This window comes from Hippocampus comes, unplaced genomic scaffold, assembly GCF_001891065.2.
Source record: "Hippocampus comes isolate QL1 unplaced genomic scaffold, H_comes_QL1_v1.1 scaffold111, whole genome shotgun sequence".
Taxonomy (NCBI): Eukaryota; Metazoa; Chordata; class Actinopteri; order Syngnathiformes; family Syngnathidae; genus Hippocampus; species Hippocampus comes.
Genome location: NW_017805698.1, coordinates 2,797,334 through 2,824,534, shown reverse-complemented (window position 1 = coordinate 2,824,534; position 27,201 = coordinate 2,797,334). Strand labels below are relative to the sequence as shown.

Below are 27,201 nucleotides of genomic sequence, written 5' to 3'. Positions count from 1 at the left end.
GCAAGGAGGGGTTTCATCTTTGAAGAGCCATCAAATTGTGTATGATGTTATGCAAAATAGAATATTTTGATTGGCTTCAGTGGTTTGATGTGTTTGAGGTGACAGTATGCGATGATTAATGGTTGGTTATTTTGGAACAGGTTGCAAGGTTTGCATGACACAGCTACTAGTCGACCTTATTATTTTGGTGGAATAGAAACAAACTTTCGAAAATGTTACCGAATTTCTCAATCAAGAGTCCGTTATCAGACCCTCACGAGGGTCGCGGGCGTGCTGGGGGCCACCCTATCAAACAATGAAAATAACATGCTGGCGCATTTGTGTACTGTCTCTTTAAGAAAGTAGCAGGCAGCCTGCTGTGGAAGCGCTGGTCAGGAACTGGCCAGCAGGAGCGACACTTGGGAAGGAATCCCCAAAACTTTCCCCAAAGTCTTTACCTGTCCATTACGCGTCGCTTCCAGTTCATTCGATGTGAAAACGACGCGCAATCAAGTGACGCTGAGCGATGAAGTGGACGTCACCGAGGGCTTGGAGAAAGGAAACATGAGCAGAGGGGGGGCAAAACTTGTGGAATGATGCCTGAGCGACTGCACGTTTTCCTACAAAGTTCAGCTAAGGTAGCTAACGTGAGCTAGCTCGGGAGTCGGGCTGCTGAAATCGGATGGGAATGTTTTGAAATGATGCGAAACTCCACATTTCTAACACGTTTCTTTCGACTAGTTCACGGGGAGACCAGCAGTTACGCATATACATGTTGCGCTTGTAACGGAATGCTGCCTTGCTGGGCTTGTTACGTTAGCGCTGCTAGTTTCCACCTTACGAAGCTAATATATTTAGCTAAGTGACAGCAGATGATACCAACATCTGCCAAGGCAACTTCAGAGAACATTGGACAATATTGTGCTGTGAAATGTCACAAAAATAACCTGCACTTAAAGTCAAACGGTACAAAAAGTCACTGAGACGCAATCGTCTGCCACCAATAAAGATGTGAAGGTTAAAAAAGTGACCCATAGAGAATAAAGAGTGCAGTACAGTGCAACGATGTTTGCTAAACTTTCTTGAGCCATGGCACCCATTTTGCTTTTGAAAGATGACTTGAGAATACAAAAATTATATTAATCACATGACAGAAAATACTTTATGGGCTGAAGAATCAAATTTTGAGCTTTTTGGCCATAATTTCGAAAGATATGTTTGGTGCACAATATTTTGTTATAATATACCATTCTATTATGTACTGTATAGAATATAAATAACTAAAGCAGTTGCTGACACGTTTCAATTGAGGTGTGCTGCCATAATTTTATTTCGTCACAGACAAAATACATGCTTGTTAGTATTGTTATTTTACAGTATCTGTCTACAGGTGAAGGCGGTCCAGTGGTTAGTGTGTTGAACTCACAGTGCAGAGGTCATGGATTCGATCCCGGCTCTGGCCTTCCTGTGTGGAGTTTGCATGTTCTCCCCGGGCCTGCGTGGGTTTTCCCCGGGTACTCCGGTTTCCTCCCACATTCCAAAAACATGCATGGCAGGCTGATTGATCACTCAAAATTGTCCCTAGGTGTGAATGTGAATGCGGATGGTTGTTCGTCTCTGTGTGCCCTGTGATTGTCTGACAACCAGTTCAGGATGTCTCCCGCCTACTGCCTGAAGACAGCTGGGATAGGCTCCAGCACCCCCCACAACCCTTGGGAGGATAAAGCGGATTGGAAAATTGATGGATGGATGTCTACATGTGTCACTGCACCTTTTGTGTTATAATATCTGTAGCTCAAGGGGTCATGCAGCACTGATGATTTTTGGTAGTCCATCCATGGCGTTTTCCCATTTTGTACAGTCTTAGCATTAAGCTAGCAGACTTAAAGCCGTTTATACGTTTGTCTCAAATACTGTACAAGTCTTTGTTTAAAGTTTAGTTTGACTGTAAACTTCACCCCAGAGGGGCAGTTAATGGCTTGAAGCCTCTTTTTGGAGAATTGTTTGTCTTCCAACTGCTGCTTGTTGTGAAGTGAGTTGAGTTCACTGCCCCCACGCAGCGCTCGTATTTTGAATTTTTGCACGCAAGTTAAAGCAGAGAAAATCTTGAAACGCTGCACCACTTTTCAGTTAGTAATTTTTACTCCCCTCAAGAATGTCAATCGAATTGTGCAGTTAGGTTATAGGTCACTATATGATGGAAAAACATTTGATTTATTTTGGATCGTTTTTGTACATCAGTAATCATTTGAACAAGTTGTGTAAACCTTTTACATCCCCCGTATTATATTTGATGCTGTTTAACCTGTGGCTTTAAAAGTCATGGTTCCCCATTTTAAACATCAGACACAGTGTTTGTCAGAAGTATTGTGACGTGCCAACTCTCATTAGCTCAGGTCATTTTGCTCAGCATTTATGGTTCCATGTACACCACGACTCACTGACATTTTCTTCCACTCACTGTGTGCTTGCTTCCCCCAGGCTTCCAGTGTTCTGTTCGACCACTCTGCAGTTTTATCCACTACGACACAGCTCTCCTGCCATCACCTAAAACCTCAGGGAAGAGTCCCACAATGAAAGTGACGGTGACATTTGGACAGATGGGTGTGGTGGTTCCTTGTAAAGAGGGATGGACTGTGAGGGATCTCATCGAACAAGCCACCCTGAGATACAGAAAACTGCTCGAAAAGGTACTGTCAACTTGGAACTTGCTCGCTGTATCATTTTAAGCATGGTCATGAGATTTAGCAACTGTTCTAAATAAATCCCTTCAAATGTGACTGCAACTCTTCATTTATTATTTCAGTATTTCAATTAAAAAGTGAAAGACTTATTCATTACACACATAGAAAAATGCTTCTTAGAATCTTTAATTTCTATACCAAATATCGGTTTGACTGATTTAGTTTCTTGAGGTGGTGAATTCGAGATTCTCTTTTTCTCTAAACAGTCATCAAAAGTATTGGATTATTATAATTGTTTTTAAAAACATGAAATGTTCCACTGTGGCCAAATTCACTTTATAAGTGACAGGGAAGTGTGACACTCGACACTACATGCAAAGTATTCCCGGAACTTCCCTCTAAAGTATTTTTCAAATAAACTTTTGATGCCTTTAATGAAAATAAAGTAATACTTTTAGTACAGGACTATAAATCAATAACTTCATTTGCTGATGTAATTGGCGTGAGTTCCTCTGCATTATTCACAATAACTTCCGTTTACGGCATCTGGTTGCATGTGTTACTTCACTTTCTTGTTTTTACATGTCAAAGCAATGAAATCTCACAGGTTGTCATTTGATTAAAAAGACGAACAGAACAACTGACTTTGTTAGACCAGCGTGGGATATAATTGTGTTAAAGCCGCACTCTTAAAATCTATTCATCCTGAAATTTACATATATAAAGTGAAGTGACAGTGCCTGTGTGCAAACAGCAAAGTAAAAATGTTTTGAATCTCAATGAGGAATGATTAAATTACAAAAATATGTGTTGCATGCATTTAGTCTGTGGTCTCCTTGGACATTCTACCTGGCTTGACTGACCCATAACACAGCGGTGAGCTATTGTACATGCTTGTGGCGAATGGGATGAACTATGTCCAAAAAGATTTTTTATGACAGCAGAGATGAATGAGTCACTTTAGTGTCTTGCAGTAATGTGTATTGTAGGAGATAGGATGGACTATGTTAGGTCACTCACCTGATGTGTCTCCTGCACTCATATGTCTCCAGTTGTCAACTAGTACAGCTGCAAAAATAATATTGCAGGAGCAATTACGAGCAATACACTTTCATTGGGATTGTTATTGCTGACTCTGAATCCCAATTTTTTTTTCATATCATCTGGAATCCAACCGTTGACTACCACCAGCATCTATGTATTCGTCAGTTATGTTTTTCAACGGGTAAGAGGGCCTTGTCCAGCTTGTCTGTGAAATTCAGGTAGGGAAACAGTTGAAACCCTGTAGATGGTGGTGTTGCATTGCTTTGGAATTGAGATCAGCAAAGCCTTGGGTGGAGGACTAAGATTAGGGGAGTGGGGGTGGGGGGCGGGATCTCGGCTTGTAATGTCAACCATGAGGCAGACAAATTCCAACACAATCGAAGTCGGACAAGTTTAGGCACCTCACACTTGAACAATGTATGTATGTAGATAGTATGAACAGTACTGTATGTTGTGGTAGCTAATATAAAGTGTTGATTGCCATCGTGAGAAAAGATGGAGTGAATGAGGAACGGTAAAGTGGAAATATTAGCGTCAAAGTCAGCGTTCAATTTGTTTTCCCCAAAAGTGTGTTTTTTCCGCTTTGTGGTCAGTAACCGTTGATTTTGATAGAACCAACCCTTGGTCTACTGCTGATTACTAAAGATTGAAATAAGGTAGAAAACAAATTCAGTGCTTACAGTATATTACCACAGAACAAAATAGTTAGCCTTGAAAGACAAAAAATGTTCAATAAACATCTGGCCATATTGGAACTCTTATTTGAAGATGGCCGGCAGTGAATGAGGTCATGACTAAATAACTGCAAATGACATTTTTTATTCCCCATACCTGACAATATGTGTGGCATACACAAATAGATTCCTAACAAGCATATACAAGACATTTTTCATTGGCCCGAGGCTATTTCAAACTCAATGTTTATTGATTTCAAAGACTACAACGAGAGGTCCATTTGGTTGGAATCACATTTCAGCCATCACATTTATTGTCAGTTTTATAATAATAACAATGTTTATGAACAACAGGAAGGCTGATGAAAGTAGCTTTTTTTTTTTATGAAGCAACATAACTTTCGAATATTGAGCGTCCACAGCCCCCTCCCACCTTCTGAAGCCATACAATTATTAACATCGTTGTCATTTTTAATATTGTAAAAGGACTCTATGATTTCCACATCGGAAAGTCTCCGCCAAAGCCACAGAGGTCCAGCTCTCCGTAATTGCCGCATGAAAAATTGAACGCATATCTGATTTGAATTGCGATGTGCCAGACAGGAGGCTGCATGACTCGTTTCCGCTTAAGTTGTTAGTCGGTGTAAAATGCAAATGTCTCCCTCCCGTGATTCCTTTTGTTGATTCCCTGTGGTACTCTCGGGGCAGCAATCCTGCTCCTCCCATCAGATAACCAAATCTCCTCAGTGAACTCCTAAATACCGGCTGGTATTTAAACAGCACAGCAAAGGCGGACGTACGGCTGCATGGCCTCAGTAGGACTCAGTAGTGAGATGTCCACACAGTGTGTTTAATCTCTTCCCCTCTGTTTTAGCCTCGTCATGTCTTTTCACCTATCTATATATCAACCCTCTATACCCAGTGCTCCCATGTGTTTTGCCCCGTCATACTATTTATCATCCTTTCTTTTTCTCTAGTGTACCCTTCAATTTCTATATAGCCTCAATGGTTGCCCCCCCCCCCCACCACTCCCCGCCCCCCTCATTTGAACTCTGATTCGTCCTTAAATACGAGTTGGTAAGATAACAGTGTGCTACGTCTAATTAGAGATGATAAGCACATTTATGATTAGGTCCTAATATGGATGGGCATTTCACTTAATTTGACTATGGGCTTAATTTGTAGTCAAGTCAATTAGTGGCGGGCCGGTGGTCGAGTGGTTAGTGCATCGACGTCACAGTGCAGAGGTCGTGGGTTCGATCCCGGCTCCGGCCTTTCTGTGTGCATGTTCTCCCCGTGCTTGTGTGGGTTTCTCCGGGTACTCCAGTTTCCTCCCACATTCCAAAAACATGCATGGCAGGCTGACTGAACATTCTAAATTGTCCCTCGTTGTGGGTCTGAGCGCGGATGGTTGTTCGTCTCTGTGTGGCCTGTGACACAGCTGGGATAGGCTCCAATCATGCCCCGCAACCCTTGTGAGGATAAAGCGGATCGGAAAATGGATGGATGGATGGAATTCATCAATTAGTTGCCCTTTTTTCCTCCATGTATTATTTCAGAATGTTCTTAATTCCTGTTTTGATGCGAGTTTTAATAGAAACAAACTAGTTCCGATGGAATCAACGGTGCTATCTTACGTATGGATTTCATTCTCTCGAATGACCGACGACATAAACAGAAATCCTCTCATGCGACACTAGGCCTTTTTCCTCAACAAACACAGGGCTGTGAGATTCAAATGCAGCGACATATGTATACAGTATCCTCACACAGTACTCCCTCGTGTCAAACAGCGCAAGCAGATCAAACTAAAATGCACAACACCGGTCATGGAAGATCCAATTCCAAAGTCCCGTGTTCACAGAAAGCTTCTCAATAATGGATGAGTCCTATCAAGCTAGTGAAAATGGCCCACAAACAGGAAGTAGAACCCTACCCTGAAAAAACAACAAAAACAACAATGGTGCTAAAACTCGATTCATACTTTGTAGGGGTATCTGCACTTATCCAAATGCCTTGTGGCTTTCGCTTGCCACTATATTTTGACAGAATTATTGGTCAAACGTTAAACTTTACGACCTGTTTTGATGTGTGAACTTAAAAATAGCACTAAGTAGTGAATAATAACAGTTGTTTTTGCTCCCTGGCTCCCCCAACATGACTCGAAGTGTAATTTTTAAGCCGCTTTGGCAGCTTGAAGCTGAGGAAAGTCCATGGCCAGAAGCTCAGGCAGCTGCGCCATTGAACAAATGTGCTAACCGTGAACAAAACCTGTCAACAGCACAACACCATTTGTCGAAATAGCATTTGTGGTAAAGTAAACACCAACCCCGCACTAAAACAACGAGATGTGGACTGTAATGTATTAGATCCTGGGTTGCCATCATAAGTTGAGCTTTGCAATCAAAATGCTGTTAGTGGTTCAGCTTGAACTTGATCTGGCTGTCCCGTAAATGACTTCTGATGAAAGTAAAAGCAGCATGACACTCTTGTGGAATGTAATATTTGAATATTTCCTGCAGGCTTCAATGTGTGGAGCTTCTGAACACGACTTGGCGGTTCTCCTTGGAGGTGTTTTTAATAATTTATGGTGCACCGGTAATTTTATATTCTCATACATTTTTAAATCCTTGCAGTATAATTGATATTATTATTATGCCTGATCAGTGTAGACTCTGATTTGTGAGTTACTTTTTTTGGGATTTCCGCCACAGCAGCTGCATTTTTGCCATCCTGTAAATGTTCCCAGAGACGGACATTTCTCCAGGTGTGTTTTCCTGCAGCTGCATTTAATGGCCTCACTGTCTCTTGTATTGATTAAATCTCAGGTACTAGTTTTCTCCCTCCCTTGGTGAATGTTATGCCTTGTTAAGCACATGTACATGTCTGTGTTGGCAACATTTTTGCAGCGTTTTTGTACAACAAGTGTTCAGTCTTACTTAAGACCCTTTTTAAGTGGTGCAGACCTTGTTGAGCTTTCACCATTTTCAACTTGGGTATTGTATTTTTTCCCCTCCATTCCCCCTGTATGGAATAAAGTATCAACTCTCTTATGTTTTGTCCCTCTTTTTTTCCTCTTATTTTCACTAATGTTCTTGCTGTATATATAATCTTTAGTTTGTTTCTTAATCTCAATTGATGTTTCCAGGGTGTTGCTGTGTGTGTGGATGCACTGTCCATCCTCCGATCCCTCCCGGCTCTATGCAAATATCTTTCGAAAAAAGTCGCCGAGACAGCTCGCCTGTTGTTTGTTTATTTCCATGACATCTGCTTCTGTGATTCATCATACTTCAGAGTATTTTTTAAGCTCGATCCAAAATATCCCCCACCATCCCTCCGCCCCTCTCCACATGCTTCCTTGTGGCAGACATTAACTGTCTTACTAATCTGCTACATTGTTAGTCACTCTAACTCCAGGACTGTAAAAGCAACTTTGCTTTTGGACATTTGAATGCGGTGGAATAGGTCGTCACTACAGTGGTGTTTGCGTGGGTTTGGATTCCTTAAAATGTACACTGACTGAAGTGAACTTCTGACGTACAGTATATTCTTCTTATATAAATTGAAAAAGTTAGAAGGAAACTTTAAAAAAAAATGGAATGCCTGACAGGTGGTGGAAGAACTGCAAAAGTTATTCCAAATAGTGGTAATATATACAGAAGCATAATGGAGTCAATTAATTCCACAGCAGAGATGATGAATGTTATATGCCTTTAGATGAAAGATTGGCTGGAAGGTGCAGAGTTGGTTTTTCTGGGGGAGTTGCCAGGAAGTTCATTGCTTGTTGGCACACTTCTTAATTACCGTCATCCAGCAGATAAGATGCTGGTTGTGTGCTATTAGAGGCTTTTATCTAACTGGCTTAGCTTTGTTGGCCAATTTCAGTGGCCTGAAAGTGTCTTTTACAACTTTAGTTTACGTATGTCACAGTATACAGTATCTACAGGTGTTCTTAACATTAGATTAATGAGGTCATATACTTTGTTAGGGTCCTGGACTATGTAAGATGAACATCGTTAATTGGAATTGGAACAAGAATACATTTTATTTATTTATTTTTGGGCTGTAATGGTATGAATCTAATGCACTGATTTTTCACTGCGGCCGCAAGAAGATATTCCAGGAATACTTTGTTGCCCAAGCAACCTGTCTATTTTATATTGGTCTTCCTCGATCTAATAGTAAAATTTGGGGTTTGAGCTAACGCTGAATGACAACTCACCATGTGGCACTGGGTCATGAAAAGATGAGTTGTCTTGTGAACAATGGTGAGTAATGGTTACCGTGTCTTTTTCCGACCTCGTAGCCCTTTGTTTCCGTGCCTTGATTTTCACAGAAGACGCACTTTGTCAAAGATAGGTTGTGCGACGGTTAATCACCAATTCAACATTTCCTTCAGGCATGTTCCGTATTTATTAGGGCACCTGAAAGCTACTGTTCTACAGTCGTGATGTGGATAGTTGAGACTTGCTCTCAGAAAATCCTTTGCCTCTGGAGTATTCTGAAAACCACGTATTTAATGAGATACAACCATGTAACATTTTGATTCATACATGCTCTTTGGTTTGTCATGATTCATGTGCACGCATGTGAGTGCATGGTATTTGCCAGCTTGTGTGCTGTGGCACAATGTTGTTTAACAACCAACTACAACCAACTATGTGTAGGCGGCTGTCCAATGCAGCATCTCTGTCATCAATCACAGACCTAACGCTGCGGATAAAAGGAGTGGGGCGGCAGTGTGAATAGTTCAGGATGGTAATAATAATGGTAATCTATTGTAGTTGTCCAGCACAAGATGCCAAATATCCAAATGAAGAAACAATGGTGAGAAGTATGAACATAGGAGAGTGGAGGGAGGAAATACCTCGTTTTTAATCTTGAATTTTCAGTAAACCTGCGGACCTGTCATTCAAAACAAAGCAAATCTTAATTATGACAAACAATGCTAAGATGAGCAAGGAAAGTTGTGTAATGAATTGACCTGAGTGTGACTTTTTTTTATTTATTTTTTTTACACACAACCTGAAGTCATGTTTTGTTTAAAGTAAGAATAATAATAAAAACAGTGCAACATAAATGATAAATGTGTGAAATACGGCAAACTACTCGCAACACAAACACATGTGACAAGGATTAAGGTCCTTATTTCTTTATTAATTAAATGCATTGCGCTACGCAATGCATTCTGGGAACCGAAAAGGAAAGTTAAAAAAAAAATTAAACCCATATATTTTCACTTGTCCCCTGCTATTTGTGGAGGATACGGACCAGGTTGGATCGTAAGTACTGAAAATGCACTTATAATTTAAAAGTATTGGGGGAGGTTTCATTTTTTTCATCCATTTATGCATTTGAGCTCTAGTTCCAACCTTTATCAACTGGAATGTGTTTCCAGTTATCAAGGTAGCCCATCCCTTTCGACTTGGGGTCAGAGGCTCAGATGAATCACCGTTCAATCCCAGGGAAGAAAAATTCCACAATAAAGAGTTATTTTCTTTTCACCGGGTTGTGTCATCTTTTTCTATCAATTGTATTGCTTCTTTTCTTGAAGCTCACGTGGAACTTTTTTTTTTGTTTTGATCCCTCAAAATATTGGAGTATTGGAGAATTGAATGAAATTGCACGACTGAACAATTCAACTCGGAAATCCGAATGTTTGAGTCTTACTCAGTATACAGTATACACTTCTATTCAAGATACATAGATTGCATCTTGACTTGCATGCGTTTTCTCTTTTGTTGCATAGGAAGGGGAATTCGTGGTTCGGACACACCATGTTGAATACTGCGATGGAGGGATTCTTGACCCTGATGATATACTGAGTGATCTTGTGGAGGACAAGGACAAGGTAAGAACTTGACATTATAGGCTCAGCAGCAAAATGCAAATGTAATGGTCGAACTTGCCTTTAGCTTTTTAAGACTTAACATTTCACTGATGAGCACCAAACCCATACTGCCCAAGCTTCCTCTCACAAGTATGTACTTTTCTTCCTAGATGTTTTATCATATCATACCCTCTGCAAATGATCCGGTTTAAGGGCTTCTCCACTGACATACTATCTTTCTTTCTTTCTTTCTTTTTGTTTTATGTATGTATGTATGTATTTTTTTATTTCATAATCCATTCTCCAGTAATAAACAAGGTTGCATCTACTGTTACATACATATCACACAATGTTCCTTCATTATATTACTTTGCAGCTTCCAACTGTACGTCTTCAGTATTTATTCATATGAAATGGTTTCTAGGAGCTCATTAAAATTCATAATTTTTGTAGCTTTTTTCATTACCTTTTATAGAAGCTTTTTTTTGGAAGCATTTTCCTCCTACTCCACTAGTGAACTGGATGTTGCGAAGGTAACAAGCTTAAAATAGGAGGGTTATGCACTAGACTCAAACTTAGCCACACAGTAGCTGTCAGCCCACACCAGTAGGTGCTAGTTCAGGCTATAATTTACATAATGGTTTTCCCTCACACTGAAGTTCCACTCGTATTGCCTTTCCCTTAAAGTTATCTTTTTTTTTCTTCTTCTTCTTTACTCCCTTGAACTCTGCTACGCTTCAGACCGAAACTCTCCCTCTTCAGTTTGCTTTGTGGACATTTCCTATCAGCTCCTTTATTATTGAAAGATGACATTCCAAAAGGGACACACTGTTTTACATTCCAGCTCTAGCATGATTCAGTTTGCCCTTCCACACTGCTTCATACTCGACACATTGCTTCCAAAGCTAAGCACTTTGTCACTGTGGCGTTCTTTGCTCTTTTGATGTTAATTAACGTAGTTTCCAACCCTCCTGATAAATCATCATTTGTGACGAAAGATGCCGAAAGATGTTCATGTTGAAAATCTGATTAGAGTATATATTTATACATACAGTATAGTATTTCCGCCCGTTTTCCACATACTGGCGGTTTAAGTCAAACAAAGTATTGTTTTATTTTGCGCTCGCCAAAATTGAGCAAATTATTCTAACTCAACAATATGTTTGTTTGCCTCTTCCACTAACACTTCAAACTTCAAAGTTCTCTTCGTAGATACGGTCCTCATCCACGTGCTCACTGAAGACAACCATCAGAGCGACCTTCAGCGCAAACCCCTCTTTTAAGTTGGCTGCTCCCCACCACTTTTACACCTGTTACCAACAGCACCCGCAATCTTTTAGAGTTAACTTAGATCTAAGTAAAATATCACAATCTTAGTAAATCACACACAACACGGTCACCAGCAACACACAATCTGTTACAACAGACAAGCAATTTTGTGCCCGCTATTTGGGATATTAGTAAATTAGACCAATATGTTCGCTTTCTCCAGTTCATTTGGTTATGCATGTCAATGCTTATATATCTTGGCCTGTTGTAGGACTGGGCCACATCAGCGTAAAAGCAGTCTCAATATCTGTGTGCGCTTACACACAGAATGCATCTCTCCATTACCATGTATTCTGAGTTAAGTGCACACACTGTGCCATATTCATTTATATATGATATATAGATGACACGATTTTACACGCTGTGATTTTTTTTTTTATGGTCTAGGGCGCTTTGGTACTTGTTAGCACTCTCTGAGGTGACGTGTGCACCGTTATTCACAATTACTGCGTAATTGTATACTCACATGGCAAACTACAACAAGGCTCAACAGGAATAAGCATGCAAGGCACGGATATTAGCTGCCGGCGACATGCAGGCCGAAGGCATTTCATTTGCATGTTGCATACCCGAGCTTGTAAATTGCATTTTCTGTTAACTTTAATTTTTGGTCATCATTGCTATTTCCTAGCATTGCCGCTGATGCTATTTTGAGTCCATGTCAACCACCCGAAGCGATGACTACTGAATACTAGAAACAAAGACAAAAAAACTCTTTCCTGAGTTGAGATTCCATCTCTCATAGCAAGTAGATTCTGAGATGTTTATTTTTCTATCGTGTAATGTCAGCTTTCTAAAGTTAAGTGAACGAACGTGAAAGACAAACACTCTAAGGTTTCTGTCACACACCCAGTGTACGGCTATGCAAACACTTTCTTGGTCACCTTTGCCATCTCGGGCCCTCCACGTGAAGTGGCCAGCCGGTAGGAATAATATTGACCTTGGATTAAAGAAAACAGTGTACCTTATTGCTTTCACACTTTGGAATGGTTTCATTTACAGAGAATCGTAGTGTGTATGTTATGTAGGGGCTGCTAACATCTATACACATTTTTGGTGCACGTTTGTTGTGGCATTCAAGTCTTTTTTTAGCCCTTTTTCAAGGCTAAAACTACCTTGTTCTCATTTTATGAATATGTATAAGAGCAAACAACAATTTTTAAACCTTTTATCAACCAACTTCAGCTACTGATAGAATGATACAACATAATCTCCATTACAAATAACTACCAGTCCTTTGAAATGTACCGTTTCTCAGTGTGTTTACCTAATAGTGTTCTTTGCAGTAACCATGCTGTTCTGTTTAATTTCTTTACATGGGACTCTGATGCCATGTTTGACATTTGATGCTTCTTGACAGTGTTTCCATTTCATCATTTTGATGTCCAACTGTAGTTGGAGGTCCTTGTTCATGGCGGTAGGCATATACAGTATCTGGCTGGAGAAGGGGTTAAATTAGGGGCGTCAAACTCATTTTTGTCGCGGGCCACATTGAAGTGACCCTTTTCCTTGGACGTCCATTATGACTGTGAAAGCATTTCAAGAAGTCAAGAATAATGGTTGATTCAACGATTGTTGAAGTTACTGTAATGAAGGGTTTGGTAACAAGAAAATGTTTATAATATCTCTCTTATTTATTACATCGGATAAGTTGAAATTTTGGTCCAGATTTTCACAATCATAGTAGAAGTCGACATGTTCCATTGGCTTTCCCGGGCCACATAAAATGATGTGGCGGGCCAGATTTGGCCCCCGGGCCTTGAGTTTGACACCAGTGGATTAGATGTTAGTTCTTAAGAAGGATAGAGGGGCCTTGGATGATCTACAATATCTGGAATCATTTATTAGCTGTATTCTGAATTATATTTGATGGGGCTATGGCCCCATTCGTAAATTATATTTTCACTGGCTCATTTATCAGGACATTTTTTCAGAGCTACTTTAATCTTCCTGTATCTTGTACACATATTGTGTACATGTGGATCTGAACTACGGTGATGCACACTGTGATTTATCATATCAATTATTCTTTGTTAGTAATTGGAATGTACTCATGCACTGCCATATGTTTAAAAAAAAAAAAAGGAGATCCCCCATACTGGCAAGATGTTCTCGAGCTGTTTCTGTTCTTAATCAGCAGTAGAACATGAGCTGGCTCACCAAAAACACGAGTTTCTGACCAAATCGTAGAGAATACGAGCTTTTTGTGAAAGGTAAGACAGTGACTATGATGCTGATGTTTTGTGCTTTATGTGACACCTCCAAACGTTTGATGGCAAAATCATTTATTTAGCCGTAATTTATTTAGACAAGTCAAAACTCACCCCTAATCTTTATCCTCACGTTACAGTGGTTTACAAACCTGAATTTCACAGACAAGCTGGGCGAGACCCACTCCCGCGCCTGCCCATTGAAAAACATGCTCGACAAATACATTTTTTGGTGATGCTAAAGGGTTGGAAATCCAGTTGTCAAATCGTCAGTGAATGAGTTAGGCAAATTCAAAACAAAATATTTAACATTTTAAGAAATGTTAGAATGTAATAACATACGTTATGTAGCGTAATGATCTCGCTTTGATTTTTGTTCTAAAACAAAATGATGATGGTCTACCTTCAAAATTATTATCAGTGAGTCTTCAAATGTGCTTTTGAAGCAAAAATGAAAATGGTTTTCTGTTGTCTCTGCGCTGCCAAGTTGCCAACTCCAGATTCGGGGCTTTGCTTCCCGCAATGTCCCGTGATATTTGCTGCATGGATTATGTCACCAAAAACATGTCTACTTAGTATCCTGAGACAACAAGGACATCAAACAAAAACACATTGATCATCAAACTACCGGTAATCTATTTGAATCATGTTATTTGATCACCCCTCCGAATGAATCGTCAGTGACAGCCTTAACACTAGTTGGTTTGTATTTTTACGACTTGTCCATTAACTTCCTTCCTGTATCATGACTGACAGATGGGTTAATTATATAAGTGACCAGTTCTTTATCATCTTGCTTAACAAACCCCACTTTCAGACACTTCATTACAATAGTTAATCATCACGATGAATCCATGAGGATGTGAGCTTCATCATAAACACACACACACACACACACACACACACCTATTTCCCGATTTCCTGCATCCATCAATTATGGTTGGACCTCAGGTGGAGCTGTGTTTCCTTAATTAAGAGTTAAGGTCCATGAAGAGTAGGGGCTTCATCGTTTATTATACTCATAATTAACCGTTTCCTTTTCACCCTATCAGCTTCTCACTCGGTTTCATTTTAATCACCCTGTTAACCCCTTCTCCTTATCACTTAAAATCAATCTCCCATCGCTTGTTGATTGGCTCCTTCTTGCTGTCACCTTGCACCCATGGCACACACAGTGTCCCTATCAAGCGCGCATTTGCCTCTATTTCGCGATCTCCTCCTCACTTCTTTAATTACCCACCTCCCAGTGTGTTTCATTCCATTCACACCAGCAATTAACCCCTTTTTCCTCTTGCCCTCTCCTGCTTCGTCTCCTCATATGCTCTTACAAATTGCACCTATTTGTCTCGTTCGTACTCCCTTAATGCACCTATTGCCGCTGTTTCTTAATCTCTCCGGCTTTCTGGCTCATTCTCCTGTAGAGTAAACGCCTTGACTCAATTAACCCCCTCCCATGGTTGCTAGCTAAAGGTCAACATATGTATCAGGACTGGTCACATCAAGATGTGACTCAAACATGATTGAATTCATTAGAAGATGCGGTAAAAGAGATGACGAATGAGGTAAGAGACGAGGGGGGGGGGGGGAACTTGGTGAGGAGGCCAAAGCATGACCAAATGCGAGCAGGTGATTTAGGATATGGAGAGAGAAATTACTTCCTTAACTCATTCACTCCCAAAGACGTTCACTTTTCAGACTTGGTCCAGAATTGGCTGGTACTGAATGAGTGAATCAAATTATGTAGAATGAAGCAGCCAAAACACGGAAGTTGAGGTAGAGCGGCGACAAAAAACTTGATTTATTGCAAATAGGAATGTTTATCTAAATTTTTGTCTGTACAGGATTCATGACGGTCACAATATAAGTAAGTGGTTTGGAGTTTCCAAACTCAGCGCAATGAACTAGTTGGTGCAGCGGCATAAAGTGTTGTGAACTAAGGTTGGGTATCATTTCAATTTGGAGGATACCAGTTCAGATTCCGCTTCTTTGATTCAGTTCCGTTTCCTATTTTCACTTCTGATTCTTTTTTTTGGACGAAATTGTTTGAACTTTAATAATTCAAACCTATGAACCTGAATTATTCACAGGAGAGATTGGTTTTTAAGTACCTCAAAAAATACACGACACATTTGCAGCAGGTACTCAGAGCATGCTACTGAACACAAAAACAAACAAACAAACAAACACAAAAGAAGCATTTGAGGAGGACACAAGTAAACTACATCTAATGTAAGCAGTCTACTAAAACATATCAGACCTGTTCTGTGAAAAACACATATGTCCACTTTTGTCATTTAAACTAAAACTTTTTATGTTCAGGAGGTGTTCGCATTTTTTGTATGCTGTATGTGTACAGGACAGTGTGACGTTTGTTCTTCTATGATAAAGAAAGCTGCTTTGAGCACACAGTTGTTGTGCTTTGTGTCACTGCCCTTGTTCCGAGCCTCTAACATAACACAATCGGGGTTAGCCTCAAGACGGTTTTGGCTAACATTGGACTCATCCGCTAGCTTCCGCTGCCCATGAGTGTGGCGCATTGTCAAACATACATAGCAATTTTCTGTTGCTATGTATGCATACTGTTGCAATTTTTCAACCCGTTTGAGCAATGTGACCCATGATTTTTTTTCAATATCCGTGACATTGAATGTTATGTAACGAATAGGGGTGTAATGATATTCAAATGTCATGATATGATACCTCATGATACAATAATGATAAAAAAAATGTACAAAGTCGTTCACAGTGTTGTGTAAGGCTCAAGCGGGCAAAAAGCTATGCTTGTTGATGGAGATGTGCTGCTTTTAATGACGTACTATTCAGTGATTTCCGTAACAAATTACAGACAATCACGGACAAATTCATAGGAGGATAGACACATTTCTAAATGTATTTTTGTATTGTTGAATGTGTTTTCAGCTTGAAAGACTTATAGTATCATCTAAGCAAACTCCCAAATCCATGAAAGCTGCACAGAAAGGCCTACTACACATCAGCGTTCGGCTAGGAGGGTGTTCTAATCAGTGACACCTGACAGAAAGCAATTCCAACTTCAAAAGCTACTCAGACATACATTGTTGTGGGGCGAGGTAATTGAATGAGATAAGAGGTTAGAAAAAAGGAGAAAAAGGAATGTTCGCATTGAATGGGATTTGGAGATGTATGCTAAAGCTTTGTATTAAGATAAACCATTAGTTAAATTTAAAAAAAAAAAAAGAGAGAGAGCACGTAAGCTACACAAAAAAATGGATTGATTTGCTCTCCTCAAGAGTTCATTTGCTGTGATTAAAAGTGGACCCGACTAAGTGGGGGGAAGGACTCGAGTTCGCTGGTGTGAAAGCGCCCTTCGATGCCTTCTGTCGAATCTTTGGATCAGCTGCAATTGCTTGCACAGAATGTGTCCATCTGGGCTAAGAGTCTGCATAATGCGCTTCCATATGGCCTTGTGTGGTCTACACACACTAGGAGGTAGTCTTTTGTAAGGGTTACACACGCATACATTCCCAGATTAACAATATTCTTTTATGACACAGAATGTATTTAGTATTTGTAAGCATAGAAGGACATCTGTTTTCACCTGCCTACCTGATTGCTGATGTATGAACCAGGGGTAGGAAACTCTGGTCCTGGCAGTCCTGCTTGTTTTAGAAATTTCACTCTTCCAACAGATTCAAATGATCAGAATCGTTATCAGGTTCTACCGAGCTTACTGATGTGAGATACGCACGCACGCACGCACGCACGCACACACACACACACACACACACACACACACACACACACACACACACACACACACACACACACAAAACCTTTGACTGTGTTCCTCTCAGTTTGAGAATATTCTCATGGAAGGTGCGCAGACTGTTTCTAGGTTTTATTTAGGACCGTAATATACGAATGTCAGCACTTCATACATAAGGGACATAGTTTGTCGGACAGTGACCCTCATATGTATCAGGCTCTGGCTTTACTGGCAACCTCTGCTTTCTTTATTCTTTACCACTTTATCTATGGCACAAACACCCAGAGCCACATATGTCCACAAACGCAGGTCTATTCAGCGTTTGTGTGGAGGCCCCTAGAACCCAGTGTTGACCAGCTCTGTCCCATGTTAAGCTAAACGCAGACTCAGTGCTATGTTCAATAGATGGGGATTCCACTATATAACAAGGCGGGTGGGAGCCGGGTGTCGCACACACGAAGAGGAAGGACACAAATGGAGGCCGTTGTTAAGTAGTCGTTCCACACACACACTCATTGGAATGCTGGGCTCCTTGGACGTCCTTTATAGTGTCCTCATCCACAAGGTGATGTAAACCAAAGACACCAATTGTCTTTGTTCGGTTTGAGGAACTATATTTCCTGTGGTGGTGTGGATGTACAGAGCATTGTAGTAATTGTGTCGATTTTATTCATGCACCTGCTTTATCTTTTCCATCTTTTCTATGACTTTCAGCCTTCCAAAAATGACTTGGAAGATTAGAGTATTTGAAGAATTCCTGAAAATGATCAGATGCCTGATGGTTGTGTGTTTTTATTTTTCTTTGATCAGCTGATGGCTGTGTATGAAGAACAGGAAGCCCAAGAGAGGGATGCAGCCAACACAAGCCCTTCCCCCAGCCATGATCGCTACCAGGCTGAGCTGTCTGTCTTCCAGCCAATCACGGGAGGAGAGATAGAAGTCAATTCATCAGCTCTCAAGTCAAGTGAGTATTGCGGAAAAAAAAAAGACGAGGGATGCACCAATAGCACCTTTTTCAGAACAATGACTGTACCACTATAAGTACTTGGGTGAAAACGCAAACGGGGTACATTCAAAAGAGTTTGTACGGTATATGGTGCTGTATGCGCTGGCCGTCTGAATGTGTCAGTCTAATTTTCGTGATGGGAGTGAGATGTTTTAGCAGGTATCAAAGTCATACTCAGGATGCCATAACAGAACAGTGGTGTACCTTTAAAACACGTTGCATTTTTAAACCTGTACAAACTGTGGCTTTGAAGGATTTTAAACTATCCTAGGTTGCGAAGATGCCCTAGCAGTTCGATCCAGACACTGTTAAGACAGGAAGTTGAGTCTGTTTCAGTATGGTTGCCTGGCAGGAAAGATTAGAGGTAATGTGTGGTTGTCATGGAAGATTAGGGGTAACAGCGCTCTGGAGACTATTACTGTCAGTGTGAGAAGGTCAGATGTAGACCTCTGTCTTCGACTCCTACTATAGAACAACTTTTCTCTTCCAAACACTCTTGTTCCTTTTTTGACTTTCACATTTTTGTGCATATCTTTTTCTAACGTTATATTGTCGGAAACCAACATTTTATGACCGACCAAGAAAAAAATTGATCTTGAATAGTCCCTGAGGATAAATACATGACATTTTGTCCCTTGTTAGCTTCTCATTTGTGCTGTTATCGCACTAGATATCTTGTCAAATTGGTTTTGCTTTCATTCCCATTCTCTTTCATGCTGCCGCCAAGTTGAGCCAACTATTTATACCGCTTTTGTCCTCTTCCTTTATCTGTCTTTCATTGCCATTCAATGGGGGACCGGGGGGGTTGCATTGATTATAGCATTGATGTAATCCTTACCTCCCAGACAGTCTTAAGAGCACCAAGGGTCCATTTTGTCACAATCAATAAACGACCCTACAAATATCATTTGTCATTTGTTCATGGAGGTTCACTCATATAACTTTATTCATCCAAACCTTTGCCATTCGGAACCATGAGGCTCACGTGACCAAGGTCTTAATGTACATACCATGGATTAAATGATTTTGATAAAGGAGGCTAAATGTGAGAGTAGGGAGTGTGCAGATCCTTGAAATAGCCTTTTACCATGTTGCCGTTCTCCCGTTATTTTGCTAAGCTCTCGCATTGGTAGTCCACGGGAGTGTTTCATTCATCATCTTCTATTTAATGATTATTTTATGCAGCGGGCTGATGAAATGTGCAACAGGGAGACACCATCATATGTTACCAGTATGCATACCCATATTTGCAAATCACATACTTATCAACCATTTGGACCAATGAGCACCAGCTTGTGAGAGGTTCTGTATGAAACAAATGGATAATTCTTTTTTTTTTTTTTTTTTTTTTGCATCTGTTCTTAACAGCCGATTGCTAGGAGCCAAAGCGGCTGTACCTCCTCACATTTGGGAAATACACGTTTGTTCGTTTTCCTCTTCTATTGCAGTTCATTGTTTTTTGCCAACTTTTTGGGTGAAACAATTGTGTCAGCAAAAATCTGCAATTTATTGCGATTTTTTTTTTCCTTTTTTTTTTTAAACATAATATAATGCCCTTACATGTGGGAAAGAAGAGCCACTGTTTTATGCTGTCTTCATGTAGCTTCCACCTATAGGAGTTGGGTCTGAAACGTATCCCAGATGTTGATGATTTTGTATAAAAATATGTTTGCCCCAAACTACACTAGTGATGGGAAGTTGACAAAATTCTCTTGGTCAATCCATTGATTAAATGTAAATTCTTAAATAAGATTTGTGTAGAAAATACAAAGGAAAGTGCTAGTTTGGCTCGCCTGCAGATACTCATGCTCATCAAGTGTCATTTTGTTTATGCGAATGCAGTACATAGAATTTGCACCACAGCCGAAGTCAGAGTTGTAAACTCGTTGAGATTGAATCACGTGCTGGTTTTATTCAGCCGAGTAGTGCATTCCATTATTCATAAAGTGTATGATTTGATTTAACAATTCCAAACATTGGATAGCGTTTATAATTGACCAATTCATCGATTACTATCCAATTCCTTTGTTGCAGAATGTACGGAAGAATACTCCTGTAACATGTGTCCTTGTATTTTCACAGACACCCCCCTGCTGGTGAGAAGCAGCAGTGATTCAGCTCTCGGTACTCAGTCAGCAGAGCTTGAATCCTCCCGCCAGGAAGATGCCTCTGTGATGGTAAGACACCAACACTGTAAGACGCTTCTCACGAAACCTTGATCCTTCATTTATGACTCTATATACAGTGTCAGAAGAAGAGTGGTTGCCCGCGGTCTGCAGACCTATTTTTCATCACGTTATTTCAACATTTAGCCTTAGAATCACATTTAGCATAATATTAATATATATATGTGATCATTTGATTCATGAGTACAGGACTTGATATGTTATTGTCACAGTTATTCCCTTAACATGGTTGGACATCACAAATCCAACATGATGTCTTTTGAAAGGCTCTCCATGCCTGATTGGGCGCCTGAGTGGTGAGCCTCTTGAGATCTCGCTGTGGGCGAGTATTTAATTTTTTTCCAACATCTACCGTAATCTCTGGAGAGCAACTTGTTTATGCGGTTCAGTTCTTTTGAGGGATATGGTTTGTTCTTCAAGGGGCTTACTTTTCTTGTCTTTGGGTAGCCGTTGTAACATGTTTCTGACAATGTTTAATGGCGAATCAGGTTATTGGACCTATAGCTTATTAACCAGTTGAATGGGAGAGTCTCTTGTATAGTCTAATGAACCGTGTGCTAACAATAGATTAATTAAAAAAAAAAGAAAAGAAAAAAGTCATTTAGATTTGTTCACTGGAAAGATTTACAGTGGATTTCTTTTCATTTTTTGATTTGTGTTGTTAGGGGATGCGTCAATGTGTATAGGGCACCAATAGGTATATTCCGACGATGTAAAAATCACATTGATGCGGTGGATCCGATTTACGTATTGATGTTGCACTGAAATTGGCAGATATCTGATTTCGTTTTGGATTTTTATCCACAATTTGGAGAGGTCTGATACAGACTGGAGGATACCAAATCATATTTTTCCATCTACGCTCCCTGTCACGTACATTCCAGTCATGCCACTTGACAATATAAAGTTGGAATTGTGTCATTTGAACCATGCAGTGAAAATCCAGTCATTACTTTTTTTATGGTTCAAACCCCTTTGATGAACACTTGTAATGATCAGGCATGCACAACATCATATAATGGCTGCATATAATTTTTTTTAGGCCACAAGCAGAAAATAATCAGTGTAATTGTTTACACGGAATTTTGTGTGTGCAGTTCGTGAGGGGGGAAAAAAGATTTTGCCTTCATAGAGGGTCATTCAGCTTGCTGTGAAGCACAATAACCCTGATGACTGTGAAAGAGAGAGCTAAACGAGAGGAGGCTGCTCGGCTTGCACGCAGACTTGAATGGATTTTAGCTTATCCCTCCTTATAGAACAGCCGCAGCTCAGGCATGTTGGTGGACGGCCTGCATCAATTCTTGCTCTGCTGCCAGTCTCCCCGAGGACAGATAAAAACACGTGTCTCTCTGTTCTCTTGATTTGCAAGGCACATTGTTTACACATTGTATCTTTGATCATGCTCCAGGGCCTTTTTTTTTAACTAAAGACCACTGATACATGAAAAATAACTAGATAAACCAACAATGACTAAGAATCGATTTGATCCTGGTCTTCTTATCCCAATATCCTATTTTCCTTGCCACAATGTGACATCACTTTTTTATCATTTCTCTTTGTGTGTCTCACTCATACACGTGAAGTCGATTGTCCATTTGCTCTGCCAGGTTCAGATGGAGGTAATGGTCCTGTGTAATTGTTCAAAATGTCACTTGGCCTTTCGGTAAGAGCTGTAAGAGGAAGGAAGCGATGTTCTTGCAGTGAATCCCTCTCTCTGTTCTCTCCTGTTTTTAAAACGCTCTTTTGCTTAGTGTGTTGCGCAGTGGCAGGCTAGTTACAATGTGTTAATCAGACTGAGACTATTTGCTCTCGCCCAGAATTCGACTGGGGATGGAAGTTCTATGCACGGCTTCTTTATCGTCCAGCACCTTGCTTAAAGTGCGTTTCTGTTTACATTTCTGTGTGCGTGTTCTTTCTCTTTAATCGAGTCAGTCAGTGTGGCTTTGAAGTGTACCTAAAAACAGCTTAAAAAAAAAAAGCAACACATTATTTTGGAAAAACACATTTACAGTCCAGTACTTAAAAAAAAAAAAAAGTGTGGTATACATTTATTGTTTTTATGAAGATAATATGACTCATGTGGCACTTCTGTTCTTTGATTTTTTACAAACTACTGTTTGTAAAGTTATTGGCCCTTTTTAATTACTTCAGAGAACTATTTCTCGATTAAATGAGGCATACAATTATGCACTGATAGACTTTGCAATTAATACTGTATTTCAGGAGTTGCTAATGTAATGAAGGTGTTAGTGTAATGAATGTTACCTGCCACTCCGCCACTCATTAAGCTAATATGACAGCATCTGCATCTTGGCCAGGCTAATTGTTTTTCAAGTCACCAAAGCCCGAGCATATGTAGTGTATGTGTAATCCGTCAATCACTGTCGGTGCTACTATGGAGTTCTCACCTCTTTTCATTGCCTCACTTGGATATCTTAAGTGAGGTGCACATATAATGATTCCAGGCAGCTTAACCATTTTTTTTAATGTGTAAGATGCCACACACAATAAAGGAACAAGTTTTTTCCTTACTGCTTTTACAGTATGTGTGGTGTTTACTCACAATGACCAACACTTCAAAGTACACACGTTAGCTCGACAGACTTTCACAAGCCTCCTTCTCCACACCAAATGAGCAGGAAGAGATAGCATAGTGTGACAGAACATGGAGACTGCAGAACAAAAAATCCAGTGGTACCTTGACTTAGGAGTGACCCAACTCACAAATGTTTGGAGATACGTGTCGTCGCATGAAAGATTTTCTTTTTTGCACTTTAACTAGTTTTAACTCCAATAACTTTGGCAGTTTGGCAATGTAACGTTTGTCTTCTTCAAAAAAGGCTTCTTGATATTTATGGAGATTCCCAGTTGACGCGAATCTAAATATCAAACAAAAATGAGTCATTGTGTATTTAAAACAACCTCGTAACTTTGCCTTAGGAAACTCCTCTAATTTAATGCGAACACAATATAAAATGCCAAAGATGGGTTAACCCTTTAAGCAATGGGTATTTTAACACAAGATTGTGCAGCAATGCTTGTAGACAATCAATATCACGATACTCAGAAGCATATGTTCTTTATCCTCCGTGAAAAATGACTAATAGTACTGCAGCTTCCTGAGTCAGCTGTGAAATGCTTCTTCCTGTGTCTATATAAATGTCTACACATCTGTGTCTATACCATCTTATACTCCCCACTGGTGGCCAAGGCACAAACACCACACGGACGGAGAGCAACGTTGGAACGGATAATGACATTTCCATTCTTTCAGTGGGGAATATTTGCTGCGAAAGGCTCCAGTTTATCTGCAACTTCAATGAGGATAAACATTATTTAAAAAAAAGAAAAGAAAAGAAAAAAGAAGCAATGGATGCTTGGCTGGGCAAATGGAGCAATATTTGAGCTAATTTTCATATTTAAAACAAATGTTTGTATGATTTGTCTGGTCTCCTCCTTTCCCGGGATAGGATTTTTCTGTCGCTTGTTTCTGCTTTGTTGATACTTGGTCACTAAAACGTGTTTGTGTGCTCTCTCAACAGGCTGTAAGTCCAGCTGTTGCAAGACCCCAAGTCAAATATGTTTTCAGTGACAGGTCAGTTTGATGTGCATCTTTCCAATGTTATATGAATGCGACATCCACCTTCAAGTAAAATAGCTAGTTAAGTACTATCTATATATATCGAATATCCAATTGATAGACACAACTTATGACCACTTGCACAGTATTATGATTTGCAGTCAAAGAGGAGCATCAAATAAATTTGGCTAAAATCCAAAACCAAGTTGAATGGAGAAGAAAGGTCAAAGTAGCCTTGTTCAGATGGACGTGGCCTGATTATCCATTTATTGTGCAGTTATGAAAAGTGTGCTTATTTGTCTTTGTGCATGTTTATGTTTTTGTGTCCTACTTGGCCATCTTCATTCATCCTCTAATGTAGATCAAGGCCTTTAAAGCCACAGTTAGTATAAAGCTTCCCCATCATTAGCCCACTACAAAAGAGCAAAACAAGGTCGCACGAAGACACACGCATAGAAAATTACCCACGGGATGCATTCAGTATCCTCCACTCCAAACGCTAAATTGGGCAGCTCTCATTTGTACTCAAACATGTAGGGTTGTTTTGCAAGGAGTAAAAATATCCTGTCTGTTCGTCCATGAATCCCTCCATCCTACCGAGGTTACTGTTAGTTTTGTGGGTATATTAAATATGTATATAAACTTCTCTGCAGTCATAATAATTTGATTTATTCGGGATTAATCTGCATATTTCCACCATTGCTTACACTCATACACGCTCAAACAAGACAAATCTCAGCATGAAGTGATGTCTAAGTGATTTAGTGGTTTCTGCGCTTGTCGGTGAAACGAGCCTTGAAATTGCAAAAAATCATAAACTATGGACCAGGACTACGGCTATAAATATTAGAACTGTAAAGTGTTCTTTAAATCAATGTTTATGTGTTTGATGTGCTGCCAGAATGCATGCTTGCATATCTGCGCATCACCTACTGTAAGTACAGTAATAGAGTATCATCATTTAAATCACAGAACCAGGAAGAGGATGACATCACATTTGAATAAAAACGTCATTTTTACCCGGAGGATGAGATTTACTGCAAATTGTTTTTTGGAATGACTTTGATAGTGCCACATATTTCCTTCCTGGGAGCTGTTTCTGGAAAAACAGGCGGGGAAGGTCCGGAGTGCTTTTTAAAAACGTGATTCAAAGTGATTGTTCAGATTTGATATGTTATCACGTCCCTTAAAACAAACAGCTAGTCAAGTTTTCCACACCAACCCATTCCCTTGCTTTGTGCTCTCATGCTGGAACAGGAAAGGGTTTCCACAAGTTTGAAGTTTAATTAGTCTTGAATTAAGATGAAGAGGAACCTAAGTGGCAGTACACATATTTTTTATCTTAACGGATTAATGACATATGACACCCATGTGCATGCTTACCGGTACTCTTTTTCTAATGTTGGTGAACTGCACAGAGCCCCACACACATAAACATATCTCTGCTGACAATCGCAAGTCTCCTCCCTTAAACTAAATGCCACTGGGCATCCAGACGTAAAATACAAAGAAGGAAGAGGAGTCGAAGAAGACAAAATGGAAGAAGCTAAGCTAACGAGCTAAATTATCATCCATTTCTTGGAGTATAATTTGTGGTCGGCTAACAAAGTGTTGTCATCCGTGTTGACCTTAAAGTATTTCAACATGGCTTACATAGTTTCTGGTCCACCTGCTTAGAAGGTATGTCGGGCTCATGAAGTAGTGTCCTTGTTGTCGTGTCGAAGCTTTTTTTAAGTCCAAGTACGAATACAGATGTACAGTATTGGCACTGTTCCTGGTATCGGTCCGTATCCAGACACATTCCTCTTAGGTACATTCTACTTGCAAACCCTTCTCCCATGAGACACGTTATATACATTTTCAGCACAAGCGGTTGCTCCTCTATTCATGTCTGGCCACAGCACAAGCTTCACTGAGCTTCGGAATTGGCTGTCGTTCTGTTTCACGTCATAATCAGAGTCCGTGACTCCGCCAAACTTTTGATCTCACACGCACAAGGATTTGCTAGCGGGACTATTGAACAACTGTAAAACTTACTCTTGTCGGCCTGATGGATTTCCGAGCACATCAGCGAGGTTAAATCACTCCCCACGCCGCGGATTTATTCGCTCAGGATAAGAATTTTTTTGGAGACATCTGAGAATTGAGCGTTTGCTGACTTTTGATCGCAAGAGAGGGAAAATGCTAAAATGTGTCCTGTTTGTCGCTAACTCTCTGCATGTACCTCACTTAAGGGTCTGGTTCAGTCAACAGTTGAACTATTTATTAAGAGATGTGTCCCAATTCCTTTGACCATATGCTGTCCCTATGTTGCAAACTACCAAACATTCGGCTGTCAGAAATGCCCATGACCTTGGCAAAAGATGCACTGCAATGGCTCCAAAAGCAAACACCCATGAATCCAGCGATACACCCATCAAATGTACAAAAGTTCGAGAATATCCATTTCAAATATAAATTATTCCTTCTTTTGTCTTTTAATTTGTATTTGCATACATTAACATTTTTGCATAGCATTAACATTTTTCCTGCTTTGCATTCACTCTGCTCCTATTTTGTGGGATGCACTTTGAAGATCAGCTTGTAAAAATGTGGGAGTGCAAAAGGAGAATGATCCATTCAATCCATTAGAAAATAGATGACAGGATGAAAATGCTCGGCTTTGTAATATGCATCCTTTTGGGGGTAATTTCTCCTCTGTATGGATCAGCCTTTCATATCAAGCATCAGTGAAGTGGCAGGTCGAGAACACCTGCTCTTTTCATCTATGTGCGTGCGCGCGCGTGCGCGGCCTTTATAGTCCGTTGTCCTTTTGCATTGGTCTCCTTTCTTTTTTTTCACCCAATTTATTCCATCACCTCACACCATTTGTTTTTTTCTCTCGAACATCCTAAAATCAAAAAGGAAATGTAAATGTATCCCAAGTACTTGATT

General features: G+C 40.1%; 1 protein-coding gene across 4 annotated transcripts in view; it reads left to right on the top strand.

Annotated features, from left to right (window-relative positions):
- The first annotated feature begins 357 nt into the window (after positions 1 to 357).
- pard3bb (par-3 family cell polarity regulator beta b) overlaps positions 358 to 27,201 on the top strand; it is a 124,847-nt gene continuing 98,003 nt past the window's right edge. For all 4 annotated transcript variants that reach the window (XR_002169741.1, XM_019882421.1, XM_019882422.1 and 1 more), the window contains exons 1-6: positions 358 to 617; positions 2,461 to 2,669; positions 10,131 to 10,232; positions 18,306 to 18,459; positions 20,584 to 20,678; positions 24,230 to 24,282. Coding sequence is in view for 3 of the 4 variants with exons in the window: in XM_019882421.1 (XP_019737980.1) it covers positions 2,553 to 2,669; positions 10,131 to 10,232; positions 18,306 to 18,459; positions 20,584 to 20,678; positions 24,230 to 24,282 (521 nt within the window). In the remaining variant the exon portion in view is untranslated. The remainder of the gene's footprint in view (positions 618 to 2,460; positions 2,670 to 10,130; positions 10,233 to 18,305; positions 18,460 to 20,583; positions 20,679 to 24,229; positions 24,283 to 27,201) is intronic.